General features: G+C 49.9%; 1 protein-coding gene across 1 annotated transcript in view; it reads left to right on the top strand.

Moving 5' to 3' along the window:
* LOC138579802 (uncharacterized) overlaps positions 1–15,633 on the top strand; it is an 877,832-nt gene that overhangs the window by 234,616 nt on the left and 627,583 nt on the right. The window contains exon 2 of the mRNA XM_069650032.1: positions 3,016–3,102. Within this exon, the coding sequence (XP_069506133.1) occupies positions 3,016–3,102 (87 nt within the window). The remainder of the gene's footprint in view (positions 1–3,015; positions 3,103–15,633) is intronic.

The raw sequence follows: 15,633 nt of genomic DNA, 5'->3' as shown, positions 1-15,633 counted from the left end.
AGGTACAAGGATTGGGACCTCCCTGATGATGTTATGGAGGTGTTGCTTTCGGCAAGGAGGCCAGCAACAAAGTCTTTATACCGCTGCCGTTGGAACAGATTTTGCAGCTGGTGTAGAGAACAGAATATCGACCCATTTTCATGTGGTACACCAATGGTTTTGTGCTTCCTACTATATTTGGCAAATTCAGGCCTTCAAGTTGGCACCATTAAGGGCTATCTCGCAGCGCTATCTATCTTTAAGCGTACTGCGGAGGAACCATCCTATTTCAAATTACCCTTGGTAATACAGTTTCTAAAGGGGTTAACCAATGTTTATCCCCCAAGACCATTCCAAGTTCCCCTATGGGATTTAAACTTAGTACTAACTTTCCTGATGGGTACACCTTTCGAACCTCTCCATTCTTGTTCGTTAAGATTCCTTACCCTTAAGACTGTTTTATTAATAGCACTTACATCTGCTAGAAGGGTGAGCGAATTACAAGCTCTTTCTTGTAAACCCCCTCATACAATCTTTCACAAAGACAAAGTTGTCCTGCAAGTGAAGCCTAATTTCCTCCCAAAGGTATTTTCTGAATTCCATATCTCTCAGAAGATTACCCTACCATCTTTCTATCCTCCTCCTCACCCGGGGAAAGAGGAAGAGAGGTTACACAGACTAGACCCTAGGAGGGTTTTAAGTTTTTACATTAGTAGACTAGCCAGGATAAGACAGGCAGACCAGCTGTTTGTAGGTTACGCAGGTCACAAGCTGGGGTTACCAATAACTAAGCAGACCATTTCCAGATGGATCATTCTAGCCATTCTGGAATGTTATAAACTGGCAGGGAAAGAGCCCCCTCAAAACCTTAGGGCTCATTCGACCAGAGGTATTGCAGCTTCATCGGCCCTCAAAAGAGGCGTGCCGATTAAAGACATATGTGCGGCCGCTACATGGTCGTCTGTCCATACCTTTACACGTTTTTACAATCTGGATTCCTCCTCTAGTCAAGAGACTAGGTTTGGAAGGGCTGTACTGCATTCTATTCATCAATAGAAGACAGCGTGAAGTCAGTACTCCCTCCTCCGAATATAGAATACTGCTATGGGAGCCTATCTAAGATGAGGAATACGTCGGAGGACACAATCCCTTCGAAGAACAAGTTACTTCTTACCTTGTAACGTTCTTTCGACGGGATGTTCCTCCGACGTATTCCTCATCGACCCTCCCATCCATCCCCGCAGTTCTACTTCCCTTGTTGTTGCAGTTTACGCTCCTTCAGGGTGATTAGTCTAGTCCAGACAGTAATACTGTGGGCTACAAAACGGAACTGAGCAACGGACGCTGCGCGTGGCCTTTATAGGCAGGATGACGTCGAGCGTCGATACGGCGGCTGCCGAAGGACATCGACTCGAGGGATGTCGACGCGCAGCGCCCTCTGGAGAGAAAAAATTTTCCGAGGCCAGCAGAGCTGGAAGGATATATCTAAGATGAGGAATACGTCGGAGGAACATCCCGTCGAAAGAACGTTACAAGGTAAGAAGTAACTTGTTCATCTGAGGATCCTAGACGTGTGAGGGATCTTGGGTACAGTGGACGTCACACTAGGGATAGTATTACTGGCACTCCCTGTGTCGACGCCCATTTTCGAGTTTCGAAAAACAAACTGTAATACTCCGCAGCTTCCACTAGATGTCGGCCTATGCACAGCATGTGAATCTAAGCAGATACAAGCATCAGAAATACGATTACGGTGAGTAATGTATCCCATTTCTAAAAGATGGGTTGACACGTAAACAATTCAAGGCATCTTTTATAAAGCGTTAATGACGGACAAAACCCAAGGTGGCTTTGTTCTTCGGCAAAGCTTTATAAAAGATGCCTTGAATTGCGTACGTTTCAAGCCGTCTTTTATATACATAGAAATATTTCTATGTTTATAAAAGACGGCTTGAAACGTACACAAGTCAAGGCATCTTTTATAAAGCTTTGCCAACGGAAATGGAAGCCTCGGGCTCAGTGATCTCTGCTGTCAGCAGAGATCACTGAGCCCAATGCGCCTTTCACCCTCTGCGAACCCGCGGGCTCCATGATCTAATCTGCATATTAGCTCATGGAGCCCGCAGGTTCGCGAGGATCAGTGACCTGGGGGGGCAAACAAAGGGACAGTAACTTCCTCTGATGACCCTGATGAGGGGTCATCAAAGGAAGTTACACTGACTGACAGAAGTGCCGACAGCCTCAGCATGGCTGTGGCTGGCTGCCACTTCTGTCAGCTTGCCCAACATAATGACGGGCGCATCTCGGGATAATGCATCCCGCCAATGTTGTGTGGGACGGGGTGGCTCAGCCCCACTTTCTGGAGCCCTGGCAGGCTCCGGCCCAATTAAAACGCTGCTTGTAGGCCACCAGAAAGAGGATATCCCATACTGTTTTGAATGATGCGAAAAGGCTAGCAGGTGCCTTCTCCCCATTTCATACCCAACATGCTATATGCATTGAGCATTATGTTTTATGTTTTTTTTTTTTATGTTTAACATTTATATAGCGCACCGGATACCGTAGGGCTTAAGGGCGCTTCGAAACGAAACATTCACAATACACAAACGATTAACGTGTCAATCATTAAATTGTGTCAATGAAGACATCTTTTTGATAGCAAGCATACGTTTAATGATTAAGTGAACAGTTATTGCAAACACCTGTAGTAGTAATGTCCAGTTTCAAACTTCTTTAGTGATTAAAATCCAACTTACTTGAAACTAGACACTACGGCCTACTTCAACCTTGCCACTTCTAGGTTTCTTGATGCACTTTACAAGCGAATGCATTGTGTAAGGTGATATACAAATATGTAAGATATGAACAGGTTAGGTTATCAAAATGTGTAATGGAACAGTTCCCTATTTGCAGAATAGCTAAAAGGTGCTGGCAAACATGTCAGTGCTCCAGGTAAATGCAGATGTTTACAAGCTGTTGGGTTGCGGTCGTTTTCAGTGTTTTATTAACTTAACCTTTTTCATTTTGTCTTCACAGTGCTGTTTTGTTACTGCCACCGGTACCCACGGACTTTAGCCTGTGGAGTGTTCTTCTTCGTTTTCGTAGTTGTAGTGACCACAACGGGTAATGAATGCATTCTTGCTATGGCCATTGTACTACTTTAATGAAGCATAACCGTGTGATAAATAATAAAATTGCTCAAATGTCGGTAGTTTCTGACTCCACCTTAAACAGCCTCATTTCTCTGAATTATGCTTTTTCAGGTGTGGCTATTAAGTGCCTCATTAACAGAGCAGTGTATGAGACGCCATCAGCGCAACGGGATCGATTTCAGAATGGAGAATGATGCACTTTTTTTTTAACTTTTATTTTTGTTGGTAGAGGCAGATGACATACACACATCAGAGCAGCTATACAGAGACAATCTGGATATTTTAACAGGGTTCAGTGGCACATATGAATAGCGAAAAGTAATACCATGGAGATTGCAGCACTATAGAGCATCAAGTAACAAGGCACACAATAGCAATAATTACGGTGAATTATCCATCGAGGAGCCGGCATCCAGGCCATTCAAATAACTAATAAAGGCAGTCCAAATGTTTTTAGGCCGGGACTGTGCCGAGAGGGTGCTAATGTATTCCTCCTCGCAATTCCGAGACCAGGTCAACAAGTTCAGCCATTTCCGGAAGGTAGGAGGGGCAGAGCGCTTCCAGTCCTGTAAGATACATTTTTTGACAATTACACAGCACACATTTAAGAATTTAGCAGCCTCCCTGGCGCCCTCATCCCCCCAAACCCCAAACAGTGCACCCAACTGGTCAGGCTCCATGACAGTATCACAAATTTCTGACAAGGTTTTCAGGATTTCCTCCCAGAATGGGGTTAGCCGTGGGCAGTCCCAGAACATGTGTAAGTGGCCTGCATCCTCCGCGACACAGCGAGGACATAGCCGTCGGTCGGAGCGGGTGAACTTGGAGAGCCTGTGCGGGGTGTAGTGGAGCCTGTTCAACAGTTTATACTGTATGGTGCGGTATCGGAAATTCAGGGAGACCCTATTATTGTGAGAGCACATTTTCCCCCACAGCTGGTCCATGAGTTCTACCTCCAGTTCGTAGGCCCAGTCATCCTGCACTCTAGAGAGTTGCGGTGTAGCAGTCGTGAGAAGGAGTTTGTATAGTGATGATACCACCCCGCGGGCCCCACCCGAGTTGGCGATGTACAAAATCCCAGGGGAGTCAGGGGGCTCGTGAGGAAACTCAGACCACGTGTCGCGGAATGCAGCGCAGAGTCTGTAATATTGCAGCAGTTCCATTGGTGATCCCGAGTGACCCGGTTTCCAGGTCTGTGGTGTAATGAATAGCCCATCCGGGTAAAAGTCGGTTAGGGCCAGGTACCCCAGGGACCGCCAATGTCGTGCCAAGGCCATGTCGTTTGTGGGTTCTAATCCGGGGAACTGCCAGGCGTGGAGCCACTTGTAGTATGGGCGTTCCTCCACGCCATCAGCAGATATCCGCCTCCAAGTCGATATGGTGGTTTGGACTGGGTCTATGGGCGAGTCTGGCTCATATTGTTGATGTAGGATCAAGGTCATTATATTGGTGCCAGAAGCTGCAGGGGCCTCTAGCTTGACATGCGGGCGAGGGGGAGGCCCAGGGTACCAGTAGGTGGCAAACTGCGCCTGCGCGGCGATCCAGTACCGCATCAGGTCAGGAGCAGTAAACCCGCCTTTCGAAGGGATTGTGTCCTCCGACGTATTCCTCATCTTAGATATATATATCCTTCCAGCTCTGCTGGCCTCGGAAAATTTTTTCTCCAGAGGGCGCTGCGCGTCGACGTCCCTCGAGTCGATGACCCTCGACAGCCGCCGTATCGACGCTCGACGTCATCCTGCCTATAAAGGCCGCGCGCAGCGTCCGTTGCTCAGTTCCGTTTTTCCGCGCTACTCGGTGCCTCGGAATACCGTTGCTCAGTTCTTAGTAATATTTACTTCAAGTATTCGAATCGTACTCGATGGCTTCCTCGTCGGAACCGACAACCCCTCGATCCGGCTTCAAAAAATGTCGAGATTGTGGGAAAAAGATGTCGTTGGCCGATCCTCACAGAAATTGTCTGTGGTGCTTGGGAGCCGAACACCATTGTTCGGAGTGCGAGGACTGTATGTCCATGACAGCTAAGGCCCTGAAGGAGCGTAGGGGGAAGCTGGAGAAAGGTAAGACTTTTAAAGCTTCTTCTTCTTCGACGAAGTCGAGACATTCGTCTCCTTGTCACCATTCACGCTCCAGATCTCGGAGTGGGTCTCATCACTCCTCGAGATCGAAACACTCGAAGAGGAAGCGTCGAAGATCCCCTTCTCCGTCTTCCTCTTCCTCTGTTTCGCCAAAAAGAATCCCTTGCCCCACGAAACTTAGTTCCCGGGCTGAATGGGAGGAATTCAGAAAAAACATGATGAGCGTCTTCGAGAAAGCGGCCTCGACCCCCTCGAAGACTGCCGAGAGCGATGCTCTGGTCGAAAGACCCAAAGGTCAAAAACGCCGCGAGTCGCAGTACCCGGCGAAAGAAACCTCTCGAGCGCGTCTCGAACCCTCGAGTAGGACTATGACCTCCAAACCTTCTTCGAAGGTTCCGTCGACGCCGTCGACGAGGGTTCCGTCGACGCCGTCGACGAAGGTCCCGTCGACGTCGAGGTCTTCGACGCCGTTGTCGAGGGGACCTTCGACACACAGGTCTGTCGACTCGACGCCGGCCTCGACACCGGCGTCGACGCCGAGAAAAGTCACGATGACCACACATCCAGTGACGATTCCCAGGCCCTCGACGTCGATGGCGTTGATATTGTCGAGTAAAATTCCAATTCTGTCGAGGTCCTCGAGGCCTCCACCTCTGTTTTCGACGCCACGCTCGAAGCCTTCGACGTCGGCGTCGACGACATCGACGTTTTCGAGGCCAATAATGACAAATTCAGCACCCTCTGCCTTGGAAATGGGATTTACTCCCTTTATTAATTCAGAAAAATTGAGAACTATATCCTCAATTTTAGAAGAGGGTGATTTGTCAGAACAAGATGAGTTACAGGGACCTGTAACCCCAGTTAGAGAGGAATTTTCCTCTGAAGAGCGCAGATTAAAGGATCTTCATGATTCTTTACATGAGGCAAGTGGTTAGACACTTCCCCTGAGGTGGAATTTGCTAAGCCAGACCCGGGGGAGCATGCTGAAACCCCCTACAGAGCCTTAATGGCCAGGATTACAGAGTTCATGGGGTGGTCTACACCTTCACAATCTTTCCAGCAAGATGACCTCACGGATATTCTTGACAAAGGCCCACAAGAGGATCCAGTGGTGCCCTTTCATAAAGCTCTTCAGAGAAAGATCATGACAAACTGGGAAACCCCAGATGTAATACCAGCAGTTAATAAAAAACTGTCTGCAAAGTACAGGGTATCTTCCACAGACCCAGAGTTCTTGTCTAAACATCCATCCCCAGAAAGTCTGGTGGTACAAGCAGCATCCTCTACCGACTTCAAGACAGCTTATCCTACTGTCCCACAGGACAGGGACGATAAAAAATATGATGCTATGGCAAAGAAAGTGTTTTCAGCATGTAGCATGGTGTTAAAGTCTGTTAATGCTGCTTGCACCCTTGCTAGGTTCAGCCATACACTTTGGGAGTGTGCTTCTACAGCGGCTGACTGCATCCCGGAGGGAGAAGAAAGGGATGCGTTCCTGAATATTATACAGGACGGTAAAGACGCTATGTGCGAATCCCTCCAGACGGGCATTGATTCGGCTGACAGTATCAGCAGAGCAATGGCGGCAAGTACATCAACCAGGCGGTTCGCTTGGTTGAGAAAGTCGGGTTTTGCCCCAGATGTGCAAGCCAGGCTCTTGAACATGCCATTTGATGGCTCTTCTTTGTTCGGGAAAAAGGCGGATGACAGTTTAGAGAAACTGCAAACTTCAAAAGCAGCAGCAAAATCCCTAGGAGCTGCAATCCGTCAGACTCCTTTTCGTCCCACAGGAACCTCTGCGAGGGGCAAGTCCTTTCGCTTCTACTCCTCATTCGGAAGAGGTAGAGGACGACCGGCTCAAAGGGGTCAAAGAAGAACTACCCGAGGTGGACGGGGTAGATATTCTAAAGCCGCAGCAACAGCAGGTGCCTCTTTACCATCGGCATCTGCATCAGCCGCCCCAAAACCACTCTGAGGACTTCCCTCACAGGACACCTGTAGGAGGCAGGTTGACTCAACATCTGGCGGAATGGCAGGCTATCACGTCAGATGCTTGGGCATTGGAAACAGTTGCCCAAGGTTACTGCCTACCTTTCCTACGTATACCTCAGAGTCATCCACTGGGGATCAGCTCTCAGAAAGCTCCAGATCCGCTCCTCTTGCAGGAAATTATAGACCTGCTAGAGAAAGGTGCCATAGAACCGGTACCTGTAGCGGAGAGGAACAAGGGCTGGTACTCCCCTTACTTTCTCATTCCAAAGAAAGACGGAGGACTGAGACCCATCTTGGACTTGCGAGAATTGAACAAATTCCTCAGGAAAGACAAATTCAAGATGGTCACTCTTTCTCAGATCCTCCAGGCCCTTCAGTTTCAGGACTGGTTGGTATCTCTGGACCTTCAGGACGCTTATTTCCATGTGCTTATCCATCTCAAACACAGGAAATACCTGAGGTTCGCAATTGGCAACTCTCACTATCAATTTCGAGTACTGCCTTTTGGGCTGACCTCCGCCCCGAGGGTCTTCACCAAGTTAATGTCGGTAGTAGCTGCAAGTCTAAGGAGGGAAGGGATTCACGTCTACCCCTACCTGGACGATTGGCTGATCAGGGCTGTTTCTCCGGAGCAAGCTCAGATACAGCTAAATCACGTGTGCTACTCCCTTCACAAGCTGGGCTTCTCCCTCAATTTAAAGAAGTCTCAAATGATACCATCGCAGAGACTCCAGTTCATAGGAGCGATCCTGGATACTTCCCTGGGAAAAGCCTCGCCACCAGAGGTGAGGGCTCAAGATATTCTACAGATGGTTACCAAGTTCCAACATGCCCAACGTCTCCCAGCTTTCGACTTTTTGAGGTTGCTAGGCCTCATGGCATCCTGCATTTTCCTTGTGCCAGAGGCTCGCCTGAGAATGAGATCCCTCCATCGGGCACTGAGGACTCAGTGGTCACAATTCTCAAGGAGAATGACAGATCTTCTTCAGGTTCCCGGCAGGGTGGCTCGAGACCTTCAGTGGTGGGCCTGTCAGGAGAACATTCTGAAAGGAGAACAGTTTTGGCAACCCTGGCCGGAGATAACAGTAGTCACGGATGCCTCACTCACGGGGTGGGGAGCCCACGCCAACGACTTGACTATCAGCGGTCGTTGGTCTCCATCGGAGTCCAGACTACACATCAACCTGTTAGAGCTGAGAGCCATCAAACTTGCGTTGAAGGCTTTCCTGCCAGTTGTACAAGGGAAGAACGTCCTGATAATGACCGACAACACGGTGGCCATGCATTACCTCAACAAAAGAGGAGGCGTAGGATCACTACCCCTGTGCAGAGAGGCGATGCAGCTCTGGTTTTGGGCAATCCAAGAAGGAATCTCTCTTATCGGCAGTTCACCTAGCCGGAGAGAAGAACTTGACAGCGGACGCTCTGAGCAGGCAGAGCACAGTCTCCCACGAGTGGGAGCTAGCTCAGGAAGTCCTTCAGGAGATCTTCGCCCTTTGGGGAACCCCTCAGGTAGATCTGTTCGCCACCAGCCTAAACAGGAAATGCGACCTGTTCTGCTCAAGGGAATTTCCTCCGAGAGGAGCTCTGGGAGACGCGTTCATAGTGGACTGGGAGTTTCCGCTTCTGTACGCGTTCCCACCGGTCCCTGTCATTCCTCAAATGATCAGGAGGTTGAGAAGATTCCGGCGAACCATGATCCTAATTGCCCCGGATTGGGCCAGGAGAACGTGGTACCCGGACCTTCTAGACTTGTCCATCTGCCCTCCAATTCGACTTCCTCTCAGAGAGAACCTACTCTCACAGAAGGGAGGTCAGGTTCTCCATCCAGACATCAAAACCCTCAACCTTCACGCTTGGCTTCTGAACGGCTGAGGTACAAGGATTGGGACCTCCCTGATGATGTTATGGAGGTGTTGCTTTCGGCAAGGAGGCCAGCAACAAAGTCTTTATACCGCTGCCGTTGGAACAGATTTTGCAGCTGGTGTAGAGAACAGAATATCGACCCATTTTCATGTGGTACACCAATGGTTTTGTCCTTCCTACTATATTTGGCAAATTCAGGCCTTCAAGTTGGCACCATTAAGGGCTATCTCGCAGCGCTATCTATCTTTAAGTGTACTGCGGAGGAGCCATCCTATTTCAAATTACCCTTGGTAATACAGTTTCTAAAGGGGTTAACCAATGTTTATCCCCCAAGACCATTCCAAGTTCCCCTTTGGGATTTAAACTTAGTATTAACTTTCCTGATGGGTACACCTTTCGAACCTCTCCATTCTTGTTCGTTAAGATTCCTTACCCTTAAGACTGTTTTATTAATAGCACTTACATCTGCTAGAAGGGTGAGCGAATTACAAGCTCTTTCTTGTAAACCCCCTCATACAATCTTTCACAAAGACAAAGTTGTCCTGCAAGTGAAGCCTAATTTCCTCCCAAAGGTAGTCTCTGATTTCCATACCTCTCAGAAGATTACCCTACCATCTTTCTATCCTCCTCCTCACCCGGGGAAAGAGGAAGAGAGGTTACACAGACTAGACCTTAGGAGGGTTTTAAGTTTTTACATTAGTAGACTAGCCAGGATAAGACAGGCAGACCAGCTGTTTGTAGGCTACGCAGGTCACAAGCTGGGGTTACCAATAACTAAGCAGACCATTTCCAGATGGATCATTCTAGCCATTCTGGAATGTTATAAACTGGCAGGGAAAGAGCCCCCTCAAAACCTTAGGGCTCATTCGACCAGAGGTATTGCAGCTTCATCGGCCCTCAAAAGAGGCGTGACGATTAAAGACATATGTGCGGCCGCTACATGGTCGTCTGTCCATACCTTTACACGTTTTTACAATCTGGATTCCTCCTCTAGTCAAGAGACTAGGTTTGGAAGGGCTGTACTGCATTCTATTCACCAATAGAAGACAGCGTGAAGTCAGTACTCCCTCCTCCGAATATAGAATACTGCTATGGGAGCCTATCTAAGATGAGGAATACGTCGGAGGACACAATCCCTTCGAAGAACAAGTTACTTCTTACCTTGTAACGTTCTTTCGACGGGATGTTCCTCCGACGTATTCCTCATCGACCCTCCCATCCATCCCCGCAGTTTTACTTCCCTTGTTGTTGCAGCTTACGCTCCTTCAGGGTGATTAGTCTAGTCCAGACAGTAATACTGTGGGCTACAAAACGGAACTGAGCAACGGACGCTGCGCGTGGCCTTTATAGGCAGGATGACGTCGAGCGTCGATACGGCGGCTGTCGAGGGTCATCGACTCGAGGGACGTCGACGCGCAGCGCCCTCTGGAGAAAAAAATTTCCGAGGCCAGCAGAGCTGGAAGGATATATATATCTAAGATGAGGAATACGTCGGAGGAACATCCCGTCGAAAGAACGTTACAAGGTAAGAAGTAACTTGTTCTTCTCATAGGGAAGAGTCATGGCAGCCCATTTTTTCCGCACTGCACCAGAATGCCACAGGAACTGAGCGCACAGCTTGTGTAGATCATCAAAGTACTTCTTGCCGGCCATATGGGGACATTTGTGAATGTGTACAGCAAGAGAGCTTCTTTGGTCAAGAACACCTGGATTCCCAGATATTTAATCCCGTCGGGAGACCAACATAGCGGGTACTCTGTGGCAGGTTGAATCGTGGAGCCCGTGAGGGGGAAGAGTTCGGATTTGGCATAATTGATGGTGAATCCAGAAGTATGTACCGATACGAGTGATGTCGCGCAGAATAGGGTCGAGGTGGAGGTCTGGTTTTCTGACGAACAGTAGTACGTCATCTGCATAAAGTGAAATAATTTCGGGGGTACCCTGTAGCCGTATCCCTTTGGGTGAGTGGCGCTCCCTGACAAGGTCCGCCATAGGCTCAATGGCCAGTGCGAACAGGATCGGGGAGAACGGCATCCCTGGCGGGTGCCTCTAAAGAGAGTGAACAAGGCGGACGTTTGAGAGTTGACTCGGACCCTGGCAACCGGAGAGGTGTACAGCAGTTTGATGTATGCAATCATCCTAGGCCCAATGCCCATGGTCTCCAGGACCAACCACATGTACCTCCAAGACACCATATCAAAGGCCTTCTGGGCATCCAGGGTGACCGCAACTGCACTCACGTCCTGATTGATTCGTGCCAGGATGTTAAGAAGCCTCCTGATATTATGTGATGTGGATCTCCCGGGCACAAAACCCGACTGGTCGTCGTGCACCGTATACGGCATAACAGGTAGGACGCGATTGGCGATCACCTTGGCAAAGATTTTTGTATCCAGGTTCATGAGTGAAAGGGGCCGATAGGATCCACAGTCATCAGCAGGTTTGCCAGGCTTAAGCAGAACCGTAATAACGGCCTTGCGTAATGTCAGGGGAAGGGATCCCAGCCGCAGAGACTCGTTCCACACCCCAAGCAACTCGGGGGCTAATATAGCCACATGTTCCTGATAGAACTCTGCCGTCAGCCCATCAGGGCCCAGCGCCTTTCCTTTTGGGAGACTAGAGATAGCCTCCACTATCTCATCCAGTGTAACGGGGGAGTCTAGCTGGTCTCTTGTAGCGGGGGAGACGATGGTGACGGGAATCTGTTCCAGAAGCTCCCGCATCTGGGAGTCCCCGTGTTCGGAGGGCTGAGAGTATAAATCAGAGTAGAAGCCTGTGAAGAACTCCAGGATATGCTGATCAGACCACTGTATCGCCCCCTGACTGTCCTTAACACAAGTAATTTGGGATTGACCCCACTCCCCCCTCGCCAGAGCGGCCAGTGTTTTGCCTGGTCTGTCACCCTCGCCGTTTATCCGTGCCGCCTGTGGGCGGCTGAAGTACTGGACTTCCCTATTGGCCTGCATGTTCAAGATCCTGAGCTCCTCGCTGATCTGGGAGAAGACTCCCGGATCAATGGAGGCCGGGTGGGCTCGCTCCAGGTCCCTTAATTTAGTTTCAGTGCGGGATGGGTAGCTCTTATGGTTTTAAGGACTCCCGATTCCTTAGAGATGGACGCCCCCCTGATGAAGGCCCTGAAGGCGTCCCAGTGGACCCCCAGGGTGGTGGACTGTGGCAGATTGTGCTCAAAGTACGACTGAATGTCCGCAAGGATGTCCACCCTAAACACAATGTCTTGCAGAGCGGCCGATTTGAAGCGCCATGTATTGACGGTGGGAGCTGGAATTCCTAGTTCTAGGGATATCGCGATCGGCGAGTGATCAGACAGTGTGCGTGCAAGTATGCATGTTTACGCCACCCTGCCCAGCAATGGGCCGGACAGTAGGAACAGATCGATTCTGGAAGAACTGTTGTGTACTGATGAGTAGTAGGTGAACTCCCGCGCTTGCGGATGTAATGCCCTCCATACATCATGAATGTCGAGTGTCGCGCAATGAGTCAGTAGTCTACGCGCTGCGCCTGGCAGGAGCCTGGGGGCTGTGTTAGTCCTGTCCATCATGGTATCAAGGATGAAGTTTATATCCCCACCCCAGATGATCTGCCCCCCCACGTACCCTAGTAATATGGATACCACCTGATCAACAAACTCGGGAGAGTCAACATTGGGGCCATAGGTATTCACCAGCAAATAATCACTGTTGGCAATGGCGCAGTACAACACTATGTATCTCCCCTCCTGTTCTATGTAGCTCTTGTGGAGAACAAACTTGAGTGACTTATGGATCAATGTCAACACTCCTCTGGCACGAGTGGAGTATGAAGTGAAATATCTGTGAGGCCCCCAGGTTGGCGCAATGCTCCTAGCCAGTGGGCCCGTGGAGTGTGTCTCCTGTAGGAGCAGAATTTTGCATCCGTGCCTGCTGGCATATGCCATAATCTTACGACCCTTGGTATAGTTACTTAGGCCCCGAACATTCCAGGACATTATAGTTACAGGCATTCTAATGATATAAATAAGTTACACTTAACTGGAGAGCCCATAGGGTGCGTTTCTTGCATAGGTAGCATTTGCGCCTATGCCTATCGACGTGTGCCATAACCTCTGAAACCCCAACAAGGTTGCTCAGCCCCTGCGGGTCTCTAGACATCGCAGTTATAGGCAGCACAGAAGTCTAATGTACATCCCACCACTGTTGTTGTAAACTAGATGCGAGACAACGTCCCCTCCGAAGCGGATGCCTCAATGCGACGCGGTCTGCCAATCCGCCTCCACCTTTTACCATAACACTTTTCCATTCCCCAACAAATCCCCCCCACCCTCACTGCCCACCGTCAACTTGCAGTGCAGTCCCCCCTCCCCCAAAGCTGGTGAAACAGAAGATGACGAAGGGCAACATCCAATGGGGATGTGCCCCCACCATGGCCCAACTGGGGCCAGCCATCGAAAACACCCAATCAAACATTAACATTGCCATTGCAGTGAGGTGTGCTGTTGCTGTGAGGACGGCCGCTTAAGCATCATGTAGGACAGCAACAGCCGTCCGGTGCAGGTTCTGCGGTAAGCGGATCTTGTGTCAGGTCCCAGGGTCAGCTGGCCATTGAACATAGGATGGGAACCGAGGAGTACTAAGTAGTCATGTTCAGTTCCAAGCACTGAAGGCGCACAGAGATCAGTGTCCAAAGTACCAGCGGTGAGCCAGGGGCCAGAGGGCCATAGATGGGGCCAAGCGTGGTGAGCTTGCAGTAGATTATTGGTAGTTACACATGTACACTGATGAGGAAAAGGGGTTTTTGCTGGATAGGTTAATTAGGACCCATTAGGACGTGGCGCGTTGGGTCAGTCTCCTTCGACGTGTCCACCATCTGGATCATGGAGAGGGATGTGTGCTTCAATAAATTTCACCGCCTCGTCAGGCACAGTGAAGAAATATAATTTGCCACTGTATGTGATTTTAAGACAAGCGGGGAACAAAATGGCGTATGGGACATTGCGCTCCCTGAGCAACTTCTTGACCCCGAGGAATTGGCGCCTCTCCTGCTGTACAGCTATTGAAAAATCAGGGAAAATCCTAATGGTATTGGCCTCAAATCGTAGTTCACCCTTCTCACGTGCCAGGCGCAGGATAAGGTCTCTGTCGCTGTAGTTTAAAATTCTGGCAATGATGGGCCTTGGAATGTCCCCTGGTTTGGGGCGGGGTGAGAGGGCCCGATGGGCGCACTCCACCGTAAAGTAGGGCGAGAGGGCCGGATTGCTGAGGAGATCTTTGAGCTATGTTTCAATGGTGTCTTCCATGCGCCCTTTCAGGGCGTTTTCGGGAACACCGATGATTTGCAGGTTATTTCTGCGAGAGCGCGATTCCAAGTCGTTGCACTTGGCTTTCACACTTTACATGTCACGGGATAGGGAGGTGACCGTGTTCTGCAAGGCTAAAATGTCATCTTCGTTTGTCGAAATTCTGCTCTCTGCGTCAGAGATTCTGGTGGCCGCTTGGTCCACACGTGTTTTCAGTGAGACCACATTGGCGTTAATGTCATCCAGTTTCTCGTGGAACAAGGCAAAGTTTTTAGCCATGGTTTCCATGAGTGTAGTTAGATCGGGGGCAGTTGCAAGGGGATGAGGGACCGGATCTGGTTCCTCCTGTAAGGATGATGTATGGGCGGATTCCGACCTCGGGACAGATTTGGTAAATTTGTCCGTGGCTCCCCCTTTCGAATTCCCTCTAGATTTGTTGGGCATAGCCGGTAGAATTTCCGATGAGGCATGCGCCTGTGGCAGTGGAATGTTAATGGAGGCCAAACACTCAGCTGGTCAAAGGGGAAAACTCGGGTACGGTCAGGAGCTCCAAGCAAGGAGGCGCTGGTGTGTCCAGCAGCCAGGGTCCACAGAGGTCCCCTCAGGCATAGGTGATCCGGGCGTAGCGCCCCCCTCCAGAGCGTAAGCCTGGGCTCCGGGCCTCTTAGGCGGCAAGACTAGGTGATGCAGGCCACTAGTGACTCTCCTCGGGTCCCCCTAAACCCCCTCCCGCTCCTCACCTGGGCGTCGGTGTCCGGATCGGGAGCTGCAGATATCGGGTGGGGAACCAGGCTCCTGCCCAGTCACCCCGCAGCTCAGTGAGGACAGGGCCCCAGCACCACCACGAGGGAGAGCAGCGGAGTTATCCCGTGGGTTTATGGAGCGAGCATTGCGGCACCGTTGTGAGGAAGAGGGGTGGGGGTGCGCACCAGCGGAGGCCCCCCACGGTGATTGCCGGTGCAGTGGTGTGCCCCAGGGAGGGGCGGCCTGAGCCGATGGCAGAGTCCAGTGTATTTGAGTCTTTGCTGCTCCATAAGCCTATTGAAGACCTAGATTATAAAGCTATTGGATGTTGTTCTCCACAGTAATTCACATCCGGTTGCTTGTGAAATTAAGTGATTTATTGGTTTACATTCATATGCCTTAATATTTGCCTTCACTTAACAAAGTGCATGCTTTCAAACGGCAATGTATGGCCTTGAAATCTAAAACAAAGTAAGCAAGTCATAAAATGAAATTCACACGTTGAAGTAATTGAAATGGAACCTAGTAA

This window comes from Ambystoma mexicanum, chromosome 3p (assembly GCF_040938575.1).
Source record: "Ambystoma mexicanum isolate Mex_15411 chromosome 3p, UKY_AmexF1_1, whole genome shotgun sequence".
Classification (NCBI taxonomy): domain Eukaryota; kingdom Metazoa; phylum Chordata; class Amphibia; order Caudata; family Ambystomatidae; genus Ambystoma; species Ambystoma mexicanum.
Note: the sequence above shows the minus strand (reverse complement) of the source record. Positions and strands in the feature narration are given on the sequence as shown.